This window comes from Eretmochelys imbricata, chromosome 3 (genome assembly GCF_965152235.1).
Source record: "Eretmochelys imbricata isolate rEreImb1 chromosome 3, rEreImb1.hap1, whole genome shotgun sequence".
NCBI classification, from domain to species: Eukaryota; Metazoa; Chordata; order Testudines; family Cheloniidae; genus Eretmochelys; species Eretmochelys imbricata.
Genome location: NC_135574.1, coordinates 680,598 through 705,219, shown reverse-complemented (window position 1 = coordinate 705,219; position 24,622 = coordinate 680,598). Strand labels below are relative to the sequence as shown.

The 24,622-nt window shown below is 52.0% G+C and overlaps 1 protein-coding gene across 1 annotated transcript; it reads left to right on the top strand.

The window, feature by feature from the left end:
- The first annotated feature begins 1,372 nt into the window (after window positions 1-1,372).
- Window positions 1,373-24,096, top strand: NRBP1 (nuclear receptor binding protein 1). Its single transcript, XM_077812241.1, has 11 exons — window positions 1,373-1,477; window positions 1,790-1,848; window positions 5,756-5,854; window positions 5,979-6,111; window positions 6,389-6,491; window positions 21,533-21,583; window positions 21,713-21,848; window positions 21,945-21,998; window positions 22,486-22,549; window positions 22,629-22,684; window positions 23,036-24,096. The coding sequence occupies exons 2-11, from the start codon at window positions 1,834-1,836 to the stop codon at window positions 23,132-23,134; spliced, it is 810 nt and encodes a 269-aa protein (XP_077668367.1). The 5' UTR covers window positions 1,373-1,477; window positions 1,790-1,833; the 3' UTR covers window positions 23,135-24,096.
- Window positions 24,097-24,622: the final 526 nt, after the last annotated feature.

Below are 24,622 nucleotides of genomic sequence, written 5' to 3'. Positions count from 1 at the left end.
CTCCCATTCAGTCAGGCACATCTGCCCCTGTCCCCATGTGGCCCTGCACCCCCACTCCCATTCAGCCCCCACCCCAGTCCATTCCCCCCACTAGCCCTTTTGAACCCCAGTCTTTGACCCTCCCAGCAGCTCCGTGTGCCCTGTTCTCTGTGTCTCCCCCCATATCTCATGCCTCCTCACCTGGCCTCGCGGGCATGGTGCTGTGAGGAATGCAGACTCTGACCCCTCCCTATTGGCAGCTGACTGCTATGGCTGGTGAGCTGGCTGTCCTCTGTTCTGGCACCACAGCAGCACCTGGTGGCTGAAAGGCATAACTGCAGAGCCTCTCTGGCAGAGTGTATTTTCTGCTGAGAGAAAAAACAAATCTGCAGGGGACATGAATTCTGCGCATGCACAGTGACGCAGAATTCTCCCAGGAGTAACTAGTGGGAGAACGTTCCGAGTTAAGTGTTGCTACTTTGTAGGATTGTGGGTGGGAGGGTGTGGATGCCCTGTCACAAGGAGATGAGGTAGTGTTGGGAGGACTTTGGTGCGGGAGTGGCTGTGCTCCAGGGAGGGGGGAGTGCTAGAAAGGAGGGAACCCTTGTGTTCTCTATTTACCTTGATTTTTCCTCCCCACAACTTGCGGGGCTAATGTTTAGATTGCTGTTCCTTCTTGGAAACTTGTCCATAATCCCCTAATGGAGCGAGTTGTCTCAGGAGCTTATCCCCTCCCCTCGGAAGTCCCACATGCTCATGCTGCTCTGCTTGCACTCACTGCTGGGTTTGGTGCCATGTTGCAGCTGCCGGTAGGCCGAGTGCTCCTGGCAGAGGCCTCCTGCAGACATCCATAGGTAGACCCACAGAGGCACTGGGCTGGCTGGGCCTTCTCCATCAGGGTATCTGTTCTCTGTACTGGTGGTCTTTGTGCTTGGCTCTGCCCTACTGAGAGACCCCTCTGAGCAGAGCAGAATCTGTACCAGCAACAACTTGTTGGCCATGGAACAAGTAGCCTCGTTGCAGAGCTGCCAATCTGTCTGAAACTCAGTGCCTCTGTAGCCAAGCTTCAAGCGGCTGAATGCCGTGGATCTGAGCTGGGAGCCTTCAGGCTTGGCTGTAAACTTGAGAGGCCTTGCTTAGCTGCTCCTTCCTCTGCAGGAACCAGGGACTCCACAGTTGCTGTTTGAGCCCAAGACCAGGTCTCCTCAGTGAGTGTGCAGTCAAGGGAACAGGGTAGAGAAACGTTCCAGTGCCCCTCTGCTCTCCCGTGCATGGGGAAGGAGCTCCCACCTCTGTGTGAGATGAGGGAGCTGGTGCCTGGGGTCAGTATGCACAGCTGTGCCGTCCCCCTGAGCAGCCTGGGGCCCAGCTGGCAGGGATTACTGCATTGTAAGCATCTGTGACTCTCTTCCAGTGGCACCAGACACCATCAACAACCATGTGAAGACGTGTCGTGAGGAGCAGAAGAACCTGCACTTCTTTGCCCCAGAGTACGGAGGTACAGTACAGCAGCACAGTGCCCGCAGGCCTTGGGTGTGGTATGGCTAGCCTGTGTCTTGCTAGTAGCCGGTCTGTGGGTGGCTATTACCTGCATATCCCATGAGAGGCTGCAGCTAAGGGGAGCTAATGCTACTCCCCTTGGGGCTGCGTGGCCTTGATCTGCAGCCACTGGGAGCCCTTGTCCCTGGAATAGTAGTGGAGGGGAGGGGTCTGCAGGATTTCACTGCCTGGTGTGGCAGCTCCTAGTGCTCTAAGGTGCTGGGCCTATCCTGTTGGGGACTGACTGTGGAGCCTTGTTCCTGTGTTACAGAAGTCACCAATGTCACCACTGCTGTGGACATCTACTCCTTCGGGATGTGTGCGCTTGAGGTGAGTGGGCAGGGCTCCTCTTGTCTTAGCGGGAAGGGAGATGGCATGGGGGTATGTTTTGGGCACGGGGAGGGATGTCTGAGTGAAACAAGAATCCTCTCTGTTGGAGTTACTCATTATCCCCCAATCGCTCAGCAGCAGTCCAACCATTTATGTCACCAAGATCCATGCCCTCCCCCTGCTGCATCCCCCCACTGGCAGTAACATGCTAGACAAGGATTTGGGCGGGTTGGGGCCTCTCCATCAGTGTCTGTCCTCTGTATTAGTCTCCTTTGGGTGGATTTTCCTGTTCCAAATGTCACAAGTAACTTGTGGAACTCGGTGCCACAAGATATTGAGGCCAGAAGCTTAGTAGGAGTCAAAGGAGGAGGATGAATTTTTATGGAGAATCTGAGCCACCCCAGGTTTGATACAGTTTAATAAGGAATACGAAGCTTCCTGCTTCAGGGCATAAACCATCTGCCTGAGATTAGGCAGAACTGGCCCTGGGCAGTTTATTCTATAATTGTCCATTTTGGGGCTTCTTTTTCCTAACTCTGAAGCAGCTGGTGCTGGTTACTCTTGGAGCCAGGAGATGGGGGTAGTTGGACCCCTGCTCTGATTTGGCCTGAAAATTCCTATGTCCCTGTGTTCACCAGGCCTGAGCCAAGGAATCGGGAGTTCAGCAGAAAAAATATAATCTGCAACCGGTTTCAGGAAACAGACCAGGTAGAGAACTCTGCAGTCTATAATGTAAGCCCCTGCAGCCTAACAATAGGAGACGCAGGGAGGGGTCCAGACTAACAGTACAAAAATAACCCTTTGAAGCAAAAATCTTAAACTACCTCCTTGAGTTCCAAGGGGTCTGTGGTAACAAGGGATTCTCATCTGACCTCGCTGATTGCCCATCGCTTCAGGGTTGTATGGAAAGTAGGTATTTCTCAATGCATGCAGCAGTGACGTTACGGTAATTTGCAACCCGAGTCTGGGGAGCATGAAAATCAATAGTGGGAGTGACACATGGGGGCAAATAAATGCCCCGGAACAACAAAGCAGACAGTCTTGTCAGGGAGCTGGTGAGGCAGCACCCGTTGGAGACGAGAGGAAAGGAATGAAGAGCGCAGTCCAATAGTATTCTTCCCAGCCTGGGATATGAAGAATCTGGTGCGGGCATAGGAAGAACTGGACAGTACAGAAGCCTTTGCAGTAGTTGACAGATTTTCGCCTGCTTCCACAGGAGACCAAACAAAATGTGTACATGACAATTCCCCCAATTCTTGTCCAAGGTCTCAAAGTGCCGACTCTAAGTGAGCAGCGTGTTTTCCTGAGGAGGAGTTCACTGATCCTCTCCTCTGAGGAGAGCAGCAGTTTGTAACCTGAGTTGGTCACTGCAGAGGGAATCATGTTTTATTGCTCCTTATGTGCCAGGGCAGCAGGGCTCTGCCCCGATGAGCTGTGCTCTTGGGCAGGGGGTTGGACTAGATGGCCTCCAGAGGTCCTTTCCAACTCTGTTATTCTGTGATTCTATGATAAGATCGGGTGCTTTGGAGACACCTTCATCTATCATGCAAACATTTGTCATTGGAAATGGCTGAGGCGACCTCCTCAGTGAACACTGCCGGAGTTGCAGTTGAGTTAATTTTGATGGCATCAATGAGACCAGAAAGTCACAAGTGTTTAACGTGACCCTGTTGCTGCACAACACTGAAGAGTTAGACATGGTTCGGAGTTTTGAGCACAGAGACCTCTGTGTGCTTAGTCCCATGGCAAATGCTAGAACAGTGGTCCCCAAACTATGGTGTGCACCCCCCACGGGGGGCGCAGAGGAGCATTTGGGGTGGCGCATGGTGGGCCTGGACTGGGCCAGTCTCCACAGGGGGCAGGGAGGGAGCTCTACCCACAGCCTTGTTCCTTTCTCAACCCCCAGTCCTGCTTTGCCTCCATGCCCAACTCTGCCCCTGTTCCCTCTCCACCCCCAGCCTAGCTCTGTCCCCAGCCTGGTTCTGCCCCCGTTCCCTCTCCACCCCCCAGCTGCAGCCTCGCTCTGTCCCCAGGCTGGTTCTGCCCCCAGACCAGCTCCACCTTCAGCCCAAGCTCCGCTGCTGAGAAAGCCTTGGCTGTGCAGTAATGGGGTGGGGGGCAGGGGCATGGACAAATTCCTTTACAGGCAAGGGGGCACAACTGGAAAAGTCTGAGCACCACTGCACTAGAACATTCATGCCAAAGTTGGAAGTTTATTGATTAGGGGAGACAGGGAAAAGAAGAATCAAACAGAGAGCATTTTGAATTGGAATTGTGATGCAAAACAAACATAATCAAAACTTATCAGACCTCTTTTAGAGAGGATATTTGTCACTCTTATTTTGTCAAGCAGTCCTTAGTGGAGAAGAAAGGGTTAGTGCTGTTGAATTTTGAGTTGACTGTTGTGAGTGGTGGTTACTTTTCCTGCCTTTGACAAAACAGACCAGCAGAAGAGATTAGAAAAGGGGCAGGAAATATGGCTTTTTGTTAATCTTGGGATGCAAGGGCCTTGATCAGTCAGACAGATGTTCTGGGCTAGCAAGTCAGCCTCGACTTTGGACCCTAGCACACCTCTCTGGTGTGTGACGCCATCGGGCTGGTTTGGGGGGGGATCCTGCTCCATCACTGTTGCTTCTCAGGCTGGGCAGAGGTGTCTGTGCCACTTCATCCCACCATACCAAGACTGTGCGGGTCATCGCTGGTGTGAAAAGCAGTAGGGGATGGAAAGAAGCGCAGGAGAGAGGGGAAAACGGAGCAGGATCTTGTGATCATCAGTCTGGGGTCCTCACTGGTCTGGCCCTCCTGATGAATGAGGCTCTTCGAGCACAATCAGTCAGGCTCTGGAGTGAAGCAGAGGCCTGTCAGCCTTTGCTCAAGGGAATCCCCCAGGAGTCTGTTTTCGCCACGTGACTCCTCAGAAGGGGGCAATGGGCAAAATAGTCCATCCCACAGTGTATCTCTCAACTAGGTCCAATTTCCAATTTGGTCCATTCTGATTCTTCTCTCACGTTGGTTCCCAGTGACGCTTTCAACACAGTCCTTGGGTGGTGTCAGCTAAACTTTGTTTGGACTAATTCAGTCTCTGTCTGTGCTTGTCCGCGGTTGGCATAGGTGATTGTAATGCTTTTGAGCTTTCGCTCTCTTTCCAACACTGTTTTCAGGCAGCTAGACCCCAGTTATTACAACACTCCCATCTGTGTGTTGGGCTGCCATTGGAAGTGGATGGGGTAGCCTTGGTGGCTCTTTGAGGTTCCCTCTGAATTGTGGGTAGCAACACTGCTGAAGGCATTTCCTTAGCTACCTTTCTGATGGTATTGGGGGAAATAGCCTTTCCAGCTTGTTCTGGGTCACTGGAGTCACTGGGAGCAGGGACAATTTTGGCAAACTTATGGCAGCAGTCCAGATGGTTCCTGAGGGAGTGCAGGGGTGGAACCATTCCCTGCAGCCAGCTCAGTTACTCTCCTACAATTGGATCCAGTATTGCCAACCCCGAGAGTTCAAAAACCATGAGTAAGACCCCAGCAAATCCTGAGCTGGACTGGAAATTGGACCTAACTGAGAGATAAACTATGATTTTAAATAACAGTGGGTGCTTTTATTTGCTTTCTGAGCCATTAGGCCATGTTAGAGTCCTGCGTTCAGGCTTGTCCCTACAACCATGAGGAATGAAAAAATATATATATATAATATGCAGAGATTCTCACTTAATCACATGCCTCCAAGGGCTGGTACTTTACAAGAAACACCAAATATCATCTGATCAAATTACAAGAGTTGGCAATATGGCGTTTCCCTCCGTTCTCTCCCCGCCCCCCCAATTCCGGGAGTAACTCACTTGGGCTGAACTCTGGTAGAGTGACTAGGCCACCTGGGCTCAGCTGGGCCTGATGTTTGTTTCTGCTGGCAGATGGCGGTGCTGGAAATCCAGGGTAATGGTGAGTCATCCTATGTGCCCCAGGAGGCTATTAACAGCGCCATCCAGCTGCTGGAGGACCCCTTGCAGAGGGTGAGTACAAGGCAGTGTTAAAAATATGCCTGTTGACATGCAGGGCCCAGATTTGGCCCCTGGCAGCAGCACCCTCTTGGCTCTGTCTGATGTGCCTTCCTATGTCTGGCTTATTGCCTTGTAGGAGTTCATTCAGAAGTGCCTGGAGCTGGACCCTGGGAAACGTCCCACTGCTCGGGAGCTCCTCTTCAACCAAGCTCTGTTCGAGGTGCCCTCCATGAAGTTACTGGCTGCTCATTGTATCGTTGGACACCAGCGTGAGTATGAGATCCAGGGCACAATTTGCTCTGTGCTTTCAGGAGACTCCAGCAGCTCACCACCCTACAGCCATCCCAGCATTGGGAAGCCGGAAGCTTAGCCTGGAATGCGAGGCTTGGGGTGGCTGCAGCATTTGAGTGTCCATCCCTTGGCAGTGCCTTGCCTGCTGCAGAGCAGTGTGGATGTCTCAGAGCTGCATCCCATGGCTTCCTGCAGCCCTCAGGCAAATTGGGCAGGGTTAGGACAGTGTGGGTGTAATCTCCTTCTTCTGTGCAGATATGATTCCTGAAAACGCTCTAGAAGAAATGACCAAAAACATGGACATGAATGCAGTGCTGGCAGAGATCAACCACACAGACAGGGAGGGGGTCAAGATGATGTGAGTACCCCTCTCTGCAGGAGAGCTAGCCTCCCCACACTGCTGCAGTGAACAGCAAGAGCTGCCCAGCACATTATGGTCTGTATTACTGTCGCACCTGGGAGCCCCAGTCCTTGGCCAGAACCCCTCTATGCCAGGCATTGTACAAAGACAGGCCCTGCCACCAAGAGCATAGTGCTGAGCATGTGAAGCTCCCAAACTCTGCTCTGGTGGGAGCTGACTCATTGTGTGGGGATGGCCCAAAGAGCCTGGGAGTGAGAGGAAGCCAGCCTGGCTGTCTCCACGGCGGGGCGGTTGCAGAGGAGGAGAAACTGGAGGAAGAGAACAGATGGTGGGGGTGTGGGAGGGGCAGTCTTTTGGCTGCTCTGGGTTGTTCTGATCCAAATGGGACTACCCAGAGCAGCCATTGTTCCGTGTGCCTGGACTGATCCAGGGAGGGGATGTGGCTCCGGAAAGGCAGTATCCCATGGGCTGGGCTGGGAAGCAGGAGTGATAGGCTAGCTTTGCTGACCTGCAGCTCAGTCTCCTCCCTGCCGGGTCAGGCTACCCCCAGAAGTCAGTGCTGAAGTTGGTCAACGCTTCAGGCCTAACCCTGAGGCCGCCTCTGTCGTACTCACTGTACCCCAAGACTTCAGAATCGGGGGAATTTACTGAGTAACCAGTGAAAGGGTCTCTTCTTTCTTGCCTGCATTTTAAAGCTTCTCTCTGCAGCCATGCTGGTAAGAAACTTGTTTTTCTTTGAGCTGTCGCCAAGGTGGATCCCACTGTAGATGCATATGCACCTCATGCATGTGAGTGGAGTCTTGAATAGCCGTGTCTGGGGCTCTGCATGTGCCCTGTGCCGCCTCTTGCAGCCGCACAAAGGGCGGGGCAGCCACGGCCCTCCTTCAGTTCCCTCTGGCTGCCTATGGCAGCCAGATGGAACTTGGAAAGTGTCTGACCCACTATCTCTGCTGCCTAGGGCAGAGCCCCCCCCGGATAGGTGCTGTATGCAAGTCTTCTTCTAGGAACCACACATCCAGGATTTCCCAGCCTGTGACTGTCACTTCTGGGTCTAAAGTGACCCCTGTGGACTGCTCTCTGGCAGATTTAGCTTGAGCTGAGCATCCCTGGATATGTCCGTCTCAATAGGGATCAGCCAATCAAAGGATGGGGGCAGGGTTTGGAATCTGCAAGGTGGTGTGGTGTGTGCAAAGCAGCTTGTTCCTGTGCACAGGAGTGGGCTGGGGAGGAAGGGGGCAGACACCGACAGCTTTTCTTCTTTGTCAATGTCCAGTTCAATGGGACTGGGAAGATTCCGTCCCAAGGTTGGATGAAAAATTGGTTTTAAAGTCTAAGGAGGGTAGTGGGTGGGATGCTCACCAGATACCGTCTGGCTGCAACTGCTGGGAGCAGAGGGAGGGTCATAGAATATCAGGGTTCGAAGGGACCTCAGGAGATCATCTAGTCCAACCCCCTGCTCAAAGCAGGACCAATCCCCAACTAAATCATCCCAGCCAGGGCTTTCGGGTCAAGCCTGACCTTAAAAACCTCAAAGGAAGGAGATTCCACCACCTCCCAAGGGAACACATTCCAGTGCTTCACCACCCTCCTAGTGAAAAAGTTTTTCCTAATATCCAACCTAAACCTCCCTCACTGCAACTTGAGACCATTACTCCTTGTTCTGTCATTTGCTACCGCTGAGAACAGTCTAGATCCATCCTCTTTGGAACCCTCTTTCAGGTAGTTGAAAGCAGCTATCAAATCCCCCCTCATTCTTCTCTTCTGCAGACTAAACAATCCCAGTTCCCTCAGCCTCTCCTCATAAGTCATGTGTTCCAGACCCCTAATCATTTTTGTTGCCCTCCGCTGGACTCTTTCCAGTTTTTCCACATCCTTCTTGTAGTGTGGGGCCCAAAACTGGACACAGTACTCCAGATGAGGCCTCACCAATGTCGAATAGAGGGGGACGATCACGTCCCTCGATCTGCTGGCAATGTTCCTACTTATACAGCCCAAAATGCCGTTGTCCTTCTTGGCAACAAGGGCACACTGCTGACTCATATCCAGCTTCTTGTCCACTGTCACCCCTAGGTCCTTTTCTGCAGAACTGCTGCCTAGCCATTCGGTCCCTAGTCTGTAGCGGTGCATTGGGTTCTTCTGTCCTAAGTGCAGGACTCTGCACTTGTCCTTGTTGAACCTCATCAGATTTCTTTTGGCTCAATCCTCCAATTCGTCTAGGTCCCTCTGTATCCTGTGCCTACCTTCCACCGTATCTGCCACTCCTCCCAGTTTAGTTTAGGGTCGACGCTGCTCTCCCGTTTTGTCCTTGCGCAGGGCGCAAGGGCCCCAAGGGACACGGCTATTTCAAATCTCCAGTCTCATGTGCATGCAGTGCCTGTACGCCTACAATGGAATCTGCAGGGACAACAAACGCCTCACAAACCTCAGTCACCGTGGGGTAAGTAAACAAAAGGGAAAGCAATATTCTCGCCTGATCACCTGGCTCCAGGAGCTGGGGCTTCAAAGAGAACATGAATTTTTGGGACAGGTGGCAGCACTGTTGGGGAGGAAGTGGCTGCTTCCTTTAGGAGAGGAGCTCTGTCCCTTTTACCTTTAGAACACCACCCTGGTGGTGCACAGGGCCCCGCTCTGGGCGCTTACGCTACATGTCGGACCTAGCTTGTCATTTGGGGGTGATGGGAGGCAGCAGGGGTGGGGTTGGGTGGATGAGGGTCGTAGCAGTTTGATTCCCCAGACACTCAGGTGAGGCAGGTGGCCTGTATGTGAGGAGGTGGTGGTGTGGTGTCTGAGGTTTGTGCAGTCATATAAAGCCAGAGGCTCTTGGTGTGTGCCTGGCAGAGAGTGGAGCATTCAGGAGGGCTGGGGAGGGCAACAAGTTAGGGGCTGGTCACCAGGAGTCTTTTCTGTGAGCACCTTCTCATTCACAAGAGGCCTCTCACCTCTGGGATCTGCATTGTTGTTGGAGGGTCCAAGATTAAGCCCAGCCTTCAGGTCAGGGCACCAGGAATCCTGCCGCCAGTGCTGGAACAAGCTGGTGGGTCAGTTTCTTTCAACTGCTTTGTTTTATAACTAGTTTTACTCATTTTCATGCAGTAGTGACTTCATTTCAGCGTCTAGCTCCTCTTGCTCTCCTGAGCTGGGGAACTGAGGCTCTAATCCTCCGGTGCAGCCTCTCTCTAGCAGGCTCCCTCAGTCTCCATCCCAGTAGAGCAGAACCCCACAAGCATTAAGCAAAATCTAAGTGTGCTCTAGGCATCTTCTGAGGTGCTGCAGAGGGCGAGCTATGCTCTGCTTCCGCAAGCTACTGACGCTCACTCTGCCAGGGCATGGGCCTTTGAATCAGACTGGCATACCAGGGTGTCAGCCCCTTGCCCGAAACAGCGACTGTGGAGGGAGGCCTGCCCTCGAGCATCTGGATTCCCTAGGGGACCAAAGCCCTTCCCAGCTTGCCCAGGGGTAAGTCTTCCAGCTCCAGGTCCCAAACAGACTGCTGCTGGAAAACTGAATCTAGTTCTGGTGCCCACAGTTCAAGAAGGATGTTGTTAAATTGGAGAGGGGGTCAGAGAAGAGCCACGAGAATGATTAAAGGATTAGAAAACTTGCCTTACAGTGATAGACTCCAGGAGCTCAATCTATTTAGTTTAGCAAAGAGAAGGTTTAAGGGGTGACTTGCTGAGTCTGTAAGTACTTACGTGAGGAACACACATTTATTAATGGGTCCTCTTGTCTAGCAGAGACAGGTCCAAAAAGTTCCAATGGCCAGAAGTTGAAGCTAGACAAAATTGGACTGAAGTAAAATGTACATTTTTAACAGAGAGGGTAATTTACTGTTGAAACAATTCATCAGTGGTCATGGTGGATTCTCCATTACTGACCATTTCTAACCCAAGATTCTAGGGCAAACAGGAATTAATTGAGGGAAGTCCTATGGCCATTGTTCTGTGGGAGGTCAGACTAGATCAGTGGTCCCTCCTGCACTTATAATTTATGACAAAGGAAGTGTCCCTTTATAAAGTAATGATTTGTATTGTTAATGCGCAATTGGAGAAGGGTTAAATGCTGATTTTTACACCTTTACCTTCCCCCCTGAGGGAGCGTGTGCTGGGCCCCTCACAGGTAGTGCTCTGTATCAGGCTCCCTCCGCTACCCTCCTGGCCATGCAGAGAACCCTGTGACTCCAGTGAAGCTCTGCCTCGGCTTGCAGTGTAATGGGACTTGTGCCTGCCCTGGCGTTCAGTCCTCGACCCTTCCTTGGCCAGGGAACATCAGAACGGCCAGACTGAGTCAGACCAAAGGTCCGTCTAGCCCAGTGTCCTGTCTCTAACAGTGGCTGGTGCCGGGTGCTTCAGAGGGAATGAACAGACCAGGCAACTATTGAGTGATTCATCCCCTCTCATCCAGTCCCAGCTTCTGACAGTCAGAGGCTTAGGGACCACCGCAAGCATGAGGTTGCATCCCTGACCATCTTGGTTGATAGCCATTGATGGACCTGTAAAAGTGGTAGAGTCCTGTGGCACCTTATAGACTAACAGACATATTGGAGCATAAGCTTTCGTGGGTGAATACCCACTTCGTCAGATCACATGCATGTGCCGCCCCCCCTCCCTCCGCAGCCTTGTGCCCCGGGGCTATAGGGCTGTGTGGGTGAGCCGCCCTCAGTTCCTTCTCAACTGCCTTGGCCTGAGACGGAGGCTCAGCAGCGTCCGAGTTGAGCTTACCTTAACTTCATTTTTCTCTAGTTAGCATTAATTCTTAGTTTCGTTTCTGGTAGTTATCTGGAGTAATTTTTATAGTTTTTAGCATAAGGACCCTTGTCCCTCCCCCCTATTTCTTGTTCTCTTTCCCTCAGGGGAACTGAAACCCTGGGAGAGGGTATGCCTGGTTCTCCCAGGTTTAAAGGTTGCCTTTCACACCAAGAGGCTGTCCCGGTCAGGAATGGACATTCCTGGTTTATCCGCTGCCTTGGAGAGTCACAGGAGAGTTGGCTGTATTTTAAAGAATCCTTATTGAGGTTAGAGGGACAAACCATCCCTATTTGTAGAAAGAATAGTAAATATGGCAGGCGACCAGCTTGGCTTAAGAGTGAAATCCTTGCTGATCTTAAACACAAAAAAGAAGCTTACAAGAAGTGGAAGATTGGACAAATGACCAGGGAAGAGTATAAAAATATTGCTCAGGCATGCAGGTGTGAAATCAGGAAGGCCAAATCACACCTGGACTTGCAGCTAGCGAGAGATGTTAAGAGTAACAAGAAGGGTTTCTTCAGGTATGTGAGCAACAAGAAGAAAGTCAAGGAAAATGTGGGCCCCTTACTGAATGAGGGAGGCAACCTAGTGACAGAGGATGTAGAAAAAGCTAATGTACTCAATGCTTTTTTTGCCTGTCTTCACGAACAAGGTCAGCTCCCAGACGGCTGCACTGGGCAGCACAGCATGGGGAGGAGGTGACCAGCCCTTTGTGGAGAAAGAAGTGGTTCGGGGCTATTTAGAAAAGCTGGACGTGCACAAGTCCATGGGGCCGGATGCGTTGCATCCGAGAGTGCTAAAGGAGTTGGCGGATGTGACTGCAGAGCCATTGGCCGTTATCTTTGAAAACTCATGGCGATCGGGGGAAGTCCCGGATGACTGGAAAAAGGCTAATGTAGTGCCCATCTTTAAAAAAGGGAAGGAGGAGGATCTGGGGAACTACAGGCCAGTCAGCTTGACCTCAGTCCCTGGAAAAATCATGGAGCAGGTCCTCAAGGAATCAATTCTGAACCTCTTAGAGGAGAGGAAAGTGATCAGGAACAGTCAGCATGGATTCACCAAGGGCAAGTCATGCCTGACTAATCTGATTGCCTTCTATGACGAGATAACTGGCTCTGTGGATGAAGGGAAAACAGTGGACGTGTTGTTCCTTGACTTTAACAAAGCTTTTGACACGGTCTCCCACAGTATTCTTGCCAGCAAGTTAAAGAAGTATGGGCTGGATGAATGTACTAGAAAGTTGGCTAGATTGTTGGGCGCAATGGGTAGTGATCAATGGCTCCATGTCTAGTTGGCAGCCGGTATCCAGTGGAGTGCCCCAAGGGTCTGTCCTGGGGCCGGTTTTGTTCAATATCTTGATAAATGATCTGGAGGATGGTGTGATCTGCAAACTTGCTGAGGGTGCAATCGACACTAAACTGGGAGGAGAGGTAGATACACTGGAGGGCAGGGATAGGATACAGAGGGCCCTGGACAAATTAGAGGATTGGGCCAAAGAAATCTGATGTGGTTCAACAAGGACAAGTGCAGAGTCCTACACTTAAGACTGAAGAATCCCATGTACCGCTTCCGACTAGGGACCGAATGGCTGGGCAGCAGTTCTGCAGAAAAGGACCTAGGGGTTACAGTGGACGAGAAGCTGGATATGAGTCAACAGTGTGCCCTTGTTGCCAAGAAGGCCAATGGCATTTTGGGATCTGTAAGTAGGGGCATTGTCAGCAGATCGAGGGACGTGATCGTTCCCCTCTATTCGACATTGGTGAGGCCTCATCTGGAGTACTGTGTCCAGTTTTGGGCCCCACACTACAAGAAGGATGTGGATAAATTGGAGAGAGTCCAGCGGAGGGCAACAAAAATGATTAGGGGACTGGAACGCATGACTTATGAGGAGAGGCTGGGAACTGGGATTGTTTAGTCTGCGGAAGAGAAGAATGAGGGAAATGATAGCTGCTTTCAACTACCTGAAAGAGGGTTCCAAAGAGGATGGATCTAGACTGTTCTCAGTGGTAGCAGATGACAGAACGAGGAGTAATGGTCTCAAGTTGCAGTGTGGGAGGTTTAGGTTGGATATTAGGAAAAACTTTTTCACTAGGAGGGTGGTGAAACACTGGAATGCGTTACCTAGGGAGGTGGTGGAATCTCCTTCTTTAGAGATTTTTAAGGTCAGGCTTGACAAAGCCCTGGCTGGGATGATTTAGTTAGGGATTGGTCCTGCTTTGAGCAGGGAGTTGGACTAGATGACCTCCTGAGGTCCCTTCTAACCTTGATATTCTATTCTATATTGCTACAGACAAGTACTGGAGATCGTTTCAACAGGTTACTCCATCCACTTTACCTCTGTTTCCCTATTCCCTCGTCCCTCCTCAGGGACCTCTCACAAGCACCTTTTGCGACAGGAAATCAACTCTCTCTCCTGAATCTGGGTGCTGCAGAACCAGTTCCCACATGACACGGAGGGGATTTTAGTCCATATATTTCCTGGTTCCAAAAAAGATCTCCGGTTACTCAACTGATCTATAACAATTCAGAGGTTCAAAATGGTAACTCTTACAACAATAAGTCCGTCATTGGACCAAGGGGACTTGTTCTTGGCAATCAACTGTCAGGGTGCTTACATCCATATAGCAATCAGCCCCTCCCACAGAAGGGGCATACACTTCACTCTGAGTCAAGAATACTTTCAGTACAGGGTGCTCCTGTTCGGTCTCTTGTCTGCACCCAGAGTGTTGTCAGAAATACTGTCTGTGGTAGTGGCTCATCATCGCAAACAAGGAATTCTGATTTTTCCCATACCTTGATGACTGCCTGCTCAAAGGCAAGTCCTTCAATGGCCACTCAGAGGTTGTAGACCTATTTCTCAGACTGGGACTACAAATAAACATCCAAAAGTCCACCTTAATCCCCATACAACGTCTGGCATTCATAGGAGCTTACCTCAATGCAGTAACAGCCAGAGGATTCCTCCCTTCCCACAGGTTCATACACCCTAGTCAATTTAGTCACTACAGTTCAAGTCAGCCCTCAAACATCAGCCAGAAATTGTCTTCAGCTATTGGGACGTATGGCGGCTGGCACATTTGTAATAAATCATGTGAGACTTCGCATACCTTGCTTCCAGAGGTGGCTCAGAACTGTTTACTCACCAAGCAGACACAGCTTAAACACACAACTCTCGTTCCTTCGGTAGTAAAAATAAATAAAAATCCCTCGTCTGGTGGAAGAACCCTCACAATGTTTGCACAGGGGTTCCCTGCGCTCCACCATTTCTAGCATCAGTAATAACAGATGCATCCCTACTGGGATGGAGAGCCCACCTAGATGCTCACACTGTTCAAGGCAGGTGGTCTTCTCTCGAGTCCACCCACACGTCAACTTGCTAGAACTGAGAGCAGTCGGAAATGCTTGTATCCATTTCCTTCCACTGATCAGGGGCAAATACATAAAGATAATGGTGGACCACATGTCATTCATGTTTTATATAAACTGCCACGGAGGAACAAGATTGCCTTCCCTCTGCGCCGAAGCAGTGAGATTTTGGAATTGTGCAGATGAAACCAGATCAACGTCTCAGCATCTTACCTCCCAGATGTACAAAACACCATAGCAGATTCCCTCAGCAGATGCTTCTCACAAGATCAAGAATGGAAGATAGATCCCACTATACGCCAATGCGTATTTCACTGTTGAGGTGTCCCACAGACAGTCTAGATCGCCACATCCAAAAACAAGAAATGTGCCGAGAAATGTGCAAGAAACGCACCTGCTCAAGGTGATCTGAGTCACCACTCCCTGGGAGATGCCTTTCTCCTTTGTTGGAGTCCAGGACTTCTGTATGCATTTCCCCTAGTTCCTCTGATGTTCAAACTGCTGTTCAAGAGAAAGACATAGCTTGGGTTATTCTTGTAGTTCCAACGTGGCTGAGACAAATGTGGTTTCCTTACCACACTCAGCTCGCTGTTTGTCAACCAATCACTCTCTCTAGATTGTCCCGCATTTCCTCTCCCAGGAGGCTGCCCTGGCCTTGGGGTTCTTTGGCCCAAGGCATGATTCGCACAGCTCAGAAACAACCTGTGCCGGGGATGTAAAGGGAGTGCTGTTAACACGCGCACACGCACATCCCTCTCTCTCTCTACATCCTCTCTGTTATCATTTTTGCTAGATTATATCTTAGAACTAAAGATGACCGGATTATCTTTAAGTTCTGTAAAGGTGTGTTTGGCAACCGTGATGGCCTTCCAGCATATGATTTTTCTGTTTTCACTCATCCTACAACGAGGAGGTTTCTCAAGAGATCAGACCATAGGTGCCGACTTCCCCTCTGCCTGGTGGGTGCTTGATCCCTCCCCCCCCCCAACCTCTTCCCAGCCCCATTCCACCCCTTCCCACCCAAGCCCGTATAGCTTCAGCCCATTTGCCGGTACTGAAGTAAGCCTTACTGGCTCGTAATTGCCAGCATCGTCCGCCTTTGGAGCCTTTTTAAAGAATCATTGGTGTTCCGTTTGCCATCTGCCAGTTGCCTGGTGCAGAGGCTGATTTAAGCGATAGGTTACATACCACAATTAGTACCTGCAACTTCATATTTGAGTTCCTTCAGAACCCTTGGGTGATGCCGTCTAGTCCTGGGGACTTGTTACTGTTTAATTTATGAATTTGTTCCAAAATCTTCTCCACTTCAATCTGGGACAATTCCTCAGATTTGTCACCTAAAAAGACTGGCTCAGGGTGGGAATCTCCATCACTTCCTCAGCCGTGAAGACCAATGCAGAGAATTCATGTCTAGCTGGACCAGTGCACATTTCAGAGACTGATAACACGGAGGCCTGAGAGTTAAACCTTCTGCTAAGCAAACTTAAGTTTAGCTTCCAGGACCTGTCCCCTATAGCCTACTGTCACTGGTACCAGCATGTGCTGTGATCCACAAGCTCCTCCCCAGCACTCAGAGTCCATCCAGGTGTCCTCACAGGTCCCAAATTAGAAACACTTTTGGACAATATCAGAATCTGTCTCCAGAAAAACAGATCCACCTGTCCCTTGCCAGCTACTGGAAAGGATTCAGACCCACCAGTTCTTCAAAGTCAAGAGCTTTTTGATCCCAGTACAGAAAATTGTTCACCCAGGAGTCAAAATAGGCCTTAATATTACCAACATGGTAGAGATTTGCAAAGATCCAAAACATTGTCTTTGTGGTTGGTTGCTGGCAGGGCACCTCCAAAAGTGAACAACTGACTGGATACAATGTGGTTAGGCATCATTCCCGGATCCCATCCCAATGTTCCTTTGTGGCAGAAGAGAGTGCAGACATAGAATCATAGAAGATCAGGGTTGTAAGAGACCTCAGGAGCTCATCTAGTCCAACCCCCTACTCAAAGCAGGACCAACTAAATCATCCCAGCCAGGGCTTTGTCAAGCTAGGTCTTAAAAACCTCTAAGGAAGGAGATTCCACCACCTCCCTAGGGAACCCATTCCAGTGTTTCACCACCCTCCTAGTGAAATAGTGTTTCCTAATATCCAGCCTAGACCTCCCCCACTGCAACCTGAGACCATTACTCCTTGTTCTGTCATCTGCCACCACTGAGCACAGCTGAGCTCCATCCTCTTTGGAACCCCCCTTCAGGTAGTTGAAGGCAGCTATCAAATCCCCCCTCACTCTTCTTTTCTGTAGACTAAATAACCCCAGTTCCCTCAACCTCTCCTCATAAGTCATGTGCCCCAGCCCCCAATCATTTTTGTAGGCTTCCGCTGGACTCTTTTCAATTTCGTCACATCCTTTCTGTAGTGGGGGGCCCAAAACTGGACGCAGTACTCCAGATGTGGCCTCACCAGTGCTGAATAGAGGGGAATAATCACTTCCCTCGATCTGCTGGCAATGCTCCTACTATTGCAGCCCAGTATGCCATTAGCCTTCTTGGCAACAAGGGCACACTGCTGACTCATATCCAGCTTCTCGTCCACTGTCACCCCTAGGTCCTTTTCTGCAGAACTGCTGCCGAGCCATTCGGTCCCTAGTCTGTAGCAGTGCATGGGATTCTTCCGTCCTAAGTGCAGGACTGTGCACTTGTCCTTGTTGAATCTCATCAGATTTCTTTTAGTCCAATCTTCCAATTTGTCTAGGTCACTCTGGACCTTATCCCTACCCGCCAGCATATCTACCTCTCCCTTCATCTTAGTGTCATCTGTGAACTTGCTGAGGGTGCAATCCATCCCATCATCCAGATCATTAATTAAGATGTTGAACAAAACTGGCCCCAGGACAGACCCCTGGGGCACTCGGTTTGATACTGGCTGCCAACTAGATATGCTGACAGCTACCCCAGGTTATTCTGGACCCTTAGCAAGCTTCTCAGAGTGGGGAGCATAGCTGGAAGACAATAACCCCTGGGTCATCTTGTTCCTCACTCAGAAGGAAGTAATCTCTGTTTCAAGCTCACCCCTTGTGCTGTACAGTTTTTCAATCTCTCAGTCCATGTCCTGTTAGTTCCCTTTGACAGCTCAATCTGTAGCATGTCTGAACAGAACCAAGATCAGAGCGTCTCAGAGAAATATTGTCCCAGGCAGAGAAGAACCTGTTTCCTTTCATAACAGTTCACATAAAGGATACGGAAAAGAGAGATGAAGTCCTCCTCCTTGTCTTATGGTGGACAGGAAATCTCCATTGCACATGCAGAAAAGAACAGATCTCTTGAAGCAGATTTGGACCACCTACAGGTTTTCATGGCCGGAAGGGTTCATTATGATCCTCTAGTCTGACTCCTGTACAACAGAGGCCTCTCAGTAATTCCTAGAGCAGATCTTTTAGTAAAATATCCACAGCTTGGGGATTGGAATTGAGGTGCAGTTCAGCAAACCAGGTCATTCAGGCTGTCCAGACAGAACTCAACCAGGAAACTTTATTTAGTCAAGTTTCATTTCAGGTGCAAAGCGATATAGTAAGCACTTTGGGGAAAGGGCCATCTGTACAGGGCCTGGCACGGGGGCACTGGCCTCTAAATAATAATCATTGCAAAGTTATGGTGATCTTGGCTACACTAAAAGAAAAGGAGGACTTGTGGTACCTTAGAGACTAACCAATTTATTTGAGCATAAGCTTTTGTGAGCTACAGCTCACTTCATTGGATGCATTCACGAAAGCTTATGCTCAAATTGGTTAGTCTCTAAGGTGCCACAAGTCTTTCTTTTCTTTTTGTGAATACAGACTAACATGGCTGCTACTCTGAAACCTTGGCTACACTAGTCTCCTGGTGGATGCTTGGAGTCCTACGAGCCAAGCCCTGTAGAAAAGTGGGTACCAGCCCTCGGAGCATTCTTTATGTAGATACGTGGGACTCTCCATGTGAGCATTATCCGGTGGTGATAGTCCTCAAACTGGCGAAATTATACAAGCTTGTGGCTGGCTTTTCTAGTTGCCGCTGTCTCTGAAAGGCAAGTTTTGAAACTGATGCCTCTCTCTGTTATGCTGTGAGAGAAGGCTGTTCTCTTCGCTCCAGAAACCTTTCTGTCCAGGGGCCACAGGACTTCATAGTTGCTGCAGGCAAGAGGTTAAAATCCTGTTAGGCATTTGCGAAGCCATTCGGGAATCAAACAGAGGCTCTCTCCAAGGCCTAGCGACACTGTGGGAAGAACGTGTCTAAGCCTCATCTGAGGAAACACTGTGCAAGGTTGGTGTCCGTCCCTCCACAGAAGGAACAGGGGCTTTGATCCGCATTGGGAATGGAGAGAGTTGGGAATATGGTGGCAGTCTTAAGTTGCACACAGGAGCGTCACTGTCGACAGTTTGGTGAGACCTGGGCTCTGTGCAGGGCAGTCAAAAAAGCAAACAACATGTTAGGATGCATGGAGAGTGGGGCAGTGAACAGAGAACATTCTAATGCAGTTCTGTAAATCGGTGTGGCCTCAGATGGGTTCTGGGTGGAGTGCTGGTCACTGATGCTTTCAGTGTTGCCCCTGGGCTACAGGATGAATCGCTCCCACCTGCTTACAGTGCAGGGGAGCCTTCTCTGTGCCCCCTGGAGGGAACCTGCCCAAAACTAGCAGCTGCTGGCAACACAAGCAGCCCGCTCCAGGCTCTGCAAGCCCCGTTCTTTCCTTCTGCAAGCAAACAATTTGCATACCCCAACTCTTTGCCTCCAAGGCTCACTTAGGGAGCCTGAGTGGAGATAATGTATGGGGCTAGTTAACCCCTTGAGTTCTACTCTGGCCCTGGGGCACAAGTCTCCCCAGCCTGTCTGTGTACACCACTTCATTACACTCAAGTGCCCAGTCCTGCAACTTCTGGACACACGCAATGTGCAGAGATTCACCTGCCTCTGTGGAAGCAGCATCCCCCCTTCACTAGCGTCACCACAGATCTGCCCTGTCCTTAGCACACAACACTGAGCCATGTCTCTAGTAAAACCTAGTGGCAGTTTGGGACAAAGCTTGAGAGATTCAAATAGCAGAAAGGAGAAGAGCTGGAAACATCAGGTGACAGGTAAAAGAAAAACAGAAGATGCACTGTGGCGTCTACACGTGTTAGCAAGTTCTTTTCCGGTCTGAGGGATTTCTCACCCAATGGTCAGTCTGTGTAACTCCTGCCCAGTCCAGAGAGCTGGGAGCCACTTTCCATGAGACACTCATGCTGGCAGCATGTCACTTCTATAATGGACAATCTCTTGTGCCCTTCTTTCTCCTATTATACAGAACCAGACCTTTTGTCTCCTTTGTAATCAGCTTGTCCCTGGTCATCCCCCTGTTCAGGGTCTTTTTCTTGGGTTCTTTTGTGCTTTGTGTAAAGGCCCAAGCCTGCACCTTGTCTAGATCGTAGACTCTTGGTGGGGCTAGGTAGAAAGACGTCCGTTGTTGTTACATTTGATTGAGTGAGCTCTGAGAACCACCCCTCTTGCCCAATTTCACATCCAGCAGCTTTGGGACACTATATTCCACCTGTCACATGACTCTTAATCTCTTCCACATGCACATCCTGCAATAACCATGACAACAAGCGAATTCGTAGCTTTCGGCAGGGACCAAATGGTCCCCTTTGCTGAAATACCATGAAGATGACAATCACAAGGAAAACATGCCCATCTGGGCATATCTAGGTAAGTCCCTGGGTATGTACTTAACTGTGTACCCCCCTCAACTGTGGCCAACATGGGGTACTTCGATCACCGTATCTCCCAGGATATTGCAGAACTGGAAGGGGTTCAGAGAAGAACAATGAGAATGATCAAGGACCTGTAAAAATTCTCCAGGAAGACTGAAGAGATTGGGATTTTTACCTTAGAAAGGAGATGAATAAGAGGGGACATGACAGAGGTATATAAAATCAATAGTAGAGAAGAGAGAGCAGGAGCATCTGGTCTCCTTGCACAAGAATGGCAGTGTTCAGTTATTAAAAGGGAAAGGAGAAAAGGAAACACTTTCTCACGCACACGCCGACCCCGATGCAGAACACTGCCACAGGAAGTGGCTGAAGCCAGAATTTAGTAAATGTGAAAAGGGCTGGACACGTGTGGATCAAAACTATTCAGCATGATCACAGTTGATAAGTGTGGCAGCAACATTAAACCTCTTGCTTCAGGGCTTACATCAATCTCCAGCTATTAGATACCATGGTGAGGTCTATGTCGGGGGTAGATTATCCCACCTCTGCTACCCCAGGGTTCTCTCCTCTTCCTCAGCATTATCTAGTGCTGACATTGTCAGAAGACAGGGAACCTGGTCTGATTCAGTCTGGAGGTTCCTGTGTTCATAAGCATCCTTTGGTTGGTAGGTAGGTGCTGCTGGGTTGGTTCCCAAGTAAGTCCTTAAATTACAAAGATCTTGCTTTATATGGATGGAACTTCTACCTATTTCTGCCTGTTCTACTGCCCTGCTGACAGTTCTGCTTTATCCCTCTCTGCTAGTACAGTGTGAGTGATGGAGAGCAGCTGTGCAGCTGAGCGCCTTCTCCACTCGCAGGGCTTCTCCTTGTTCATTGATCCCTGGCATTGGCTAAGTGGCTGCAATACACTTTGTGATGTGTTAACAGGCTGGTCAGCAGGGAGACAGGCTACCGTTGTGTTGGGGCTTAATTTCCCTTAATGCTCCTAGTGTGTTCAGCTTTGGAAGAGCCCCTTGGAGGGCCCAGGCTGAAGGGCAGGGCTTAGTCCTGGAGCCTCCAGCCCCTGCATTACACAGGGGAGAGGCTCTACCTCCTGGTTGTAATGAGGAGAGAACTGTCAGGCAAGCCCCCCCATGGCACTGGGCAGGGAGGCTGCACAGGCTGGGTTTGGCTTGGCTTGTGACTTCACTGCCCTTTTTTTTTTTTCCAGCTTCTCCCAGTCCCCGGCACTGGAGCTGGACAAGTTCCTGGAGGATGTGAGGTAAGATGCCATCCCCCTCCTATGCCGTGAGACTCTCCTGCCTGCAGCTGGCCCTGGGCAGGTTCCTGGACGCTGCCTCCGCTCACCGGGAGAAGGCAAGCGCCCTCCATAACGCTGCTCCTCTTGCAGGAACGGCATCTACCCACTCACAGCCTTTGGGATGCCTCGGCCCCAGCAGCCCCAGCAGGAGGTGGTGAAGTCCCCCATTGTCCCCCCGTCAGTGAAAACCCCAACGCCAGAACCTGCTGAGGTGGAGACCCGCAAGGTGAGAGGGGGAGATGCTGCTGCTGCTGCTCTCCCCTTAGTGGCTGCACCGTGCAGTGGCAGCTGGAGTCACGTGGCCTCTCTGCTTCCCTTTCAGGTGGTGCTAATGCAGTGTAACATTGAGTCAGTGGAGGAGGGAGTCAAGCACCACGTACGTTTCCGTCTCCCTCTTGCACACGCGTGCTCTGTATGGGCAGGGTCTTAAGGCACCATTGCTGAACAGGCTGCTTCAAACGTCTCTGCTCCCCCTTGGCAGCAGTGGTGGGGTGAGCCGTGCTGTGGCCTGGACGTGCTGGCTGCTGATCCCTGCTGCCCCGGCAGGTCTCCAGTACGCAGGGCCCAAAGCCACGACAGGCTTGGTGATCCGTGGCAGAGCTTGGCAGCCCACCTGGTGCAGCGCAGTCCCTGTGGGATCCACGCTCCTTGTGCAGGAGAGAGCCTGGCATTTCCTGGCTTGGGTGTGGCGCATTCTGTCCCGCTGGGAGCAGAGGGGATTGTACTGGGCCTGCTCCAGGCACTGCTCGAAGTACAAAGGGGGGCAGGGTGGGGAGTAAAGGGCAGGGGCCACCCGGGCTGTGGCAGCCCCCCAGCTCATGCAGGAATTGCGGCTCCTTCTCATGTCCACCTTTCTCCTGCAGCTGACGCTGCTGCTGAAACTGGAAGACAAATTGAATAGACACTTGAGCTGTGACTTACTGCCCAGTAAGTACCTGCCCTTCCCCTCCCCTGGGCTGTGGGGCGTCCCGCCAGTCCAGGACTCACTCAGTCCTCTCTGTTGTAGATGACAATATCCAGGAGCTGGCGGCCGAGCTGGTACAGCTGGGGTTCATCAGTGAGGTGAGCTCCTGCCTCACCCCTGCTGGCATGAGGGGGAGTTGGCTGCATGGGTCCCCCCCCACACCTCCCCAAGCTTATTCCTGTGTCAGCCCCTTTCGCTCACCTAGCTGTGCTTGTGGGCTGCCCCTCCCCTCAGCGCACCGGCCACAGGGTTTCTTGTCCTGCTGTCCCCACCAGTCTTCCCCTTCCAGGGCCAGGCTCCTGCTGCTCCCTCCACCCCAGTCTCTCAGATGTGGGCTTGGTCAGGCCCATGGCCCAGCTTGCCTGACCCTGCCCTCTGCCTGCCCGGGGGTGCCAGCTGGGGCGGCCTGGCGTGCAGAGTCACCCTGCTCACTGCTCTGCTCTCCCCAGGCCGACCAGAACAGACTCACCTGTTTACTTGAAGAGGCGTTCAGCAAGTTCTTCTATGCCCGGAACGGAGCCCTGACGGCGGTGACCGTGTCGTCCTAGCAGCCCCTCCAAGCTGGCCGGCCCATGACCCTTTTCAGAGTCTGTCCATCTGTGTAGGGCACCAGCAAGACCCTAGACGCTGCGCTTGGAAGCTCATCCTGCATGTGCCGTCGCCAGGCCCAGCGACAGTCTGCCCTGCCTGCCTATTAAAGGGGACTTTGCGAGTCAGTATTATTTGAGCCGTGTTTTGTTGGGATTGTGTGGGGCGGCGTGGCCAGCCGGCCCGCGGGAATGTGCATGGTATTTGGTCTGTTGGAACTGTACAAAGTTTGGTGGGTTTTCTTTTGCACAGGACAGAAATCTTTTTATTTAAAGGTAGAAAAGAGGGGAGCCCCCTACCCCCATGCGCACCACACCTGGTGTCTGCCTCTAGCACTGTTCTGTACTCATCCCCCGGGGCAGAGGTGAGGGGGGTTCTGCAACGCGCCCTGCTCACCCTCACCCCCAGCAGCCCCTTGGCGCTTCACCCTGTGGCTCTCTATCCCTCTTGTTTACGTGTGTTACGCAGCAGCTTGGCCGAGGCTGGGCTGGAGCCCCGGGGCAGGGGTAGTCACTGCCCTCCTGGACCTGGAGTGAGCTGGGCAGGGGTGGGGTTGGGAGCAGGTGTTTGGAGCACTCTCGGGTGCCCCACAGCAGGCTCTTGCTGGAGGGGCTCCTGGGTGCTGCTCTTCCCCCTGCTGGCCCTGGAGCCCCCCCCCCCCCCGGGTATGAGACTGGCCCCTGGGCCTGGGGAGGGGTAGCTGTGGGCTGTCCTGCGTGAGTTCTGCCCCACGTCTCCCTGGAGGGGTTGGGGGCTCTGAGCCCTGCTCCTAGTCCCCTGAGCCAGGCCTGTTCCCACCCACTCTGTTCCCCCCTGCAGCCCCTTCCCCAGGGGCCAGGGCCGCTGCCTCTGGCCCCTGGAGCCTCGGGCTCTGGTTTCTATCGTTTCCTATTTTTAATAAACTGTTTTGTAAATAAGTAAACGCCGCCTCTTTGCCATGTGTGCTAGGCCCCCGTCCACCTCCGCCCGCCTGGGGCCGGGCCCTGTCTGGGGCCGTGGGGGGCGGCGGGGGGCAGCCCTGGAGGCTGGTGCCTCAACCAGGGCTCTGGACCTGGAGGGGCTACAGCCGCCCCCCGCTGTGTGGGCCTGAGGGGGGCATCGACCCCCCGGGGGCTCCGGGCACGCGTGGAGCAGCCGCCACGGGGAGGGGGCGGCTCCTTCCCTCCAGCGCTGCCGGGGACTGAGCTCCCGGCGCGGGACCCCCAGGCCCGGGCTCGCCGGCCTCGGAGGGGAAGGTGGAGAGACCCCCCCCCCCGGATCAATCGTTCTGCCGGGAGGCCGGACTCCTGGGTTCCGCGCGGGGGTGGAGGGGCGGGGCCGGACTCCTGGGTTCTGAGAGGGGGATCGGGGCCGGACTCCTGGGTTCCGCGCCGGGAGGGCGAGGGGCGGGGCCGGACTCCTGGGTTCCGCGCGGGGGTGGAGGGGCGGGGCCGGACTCCTGGGTTCCG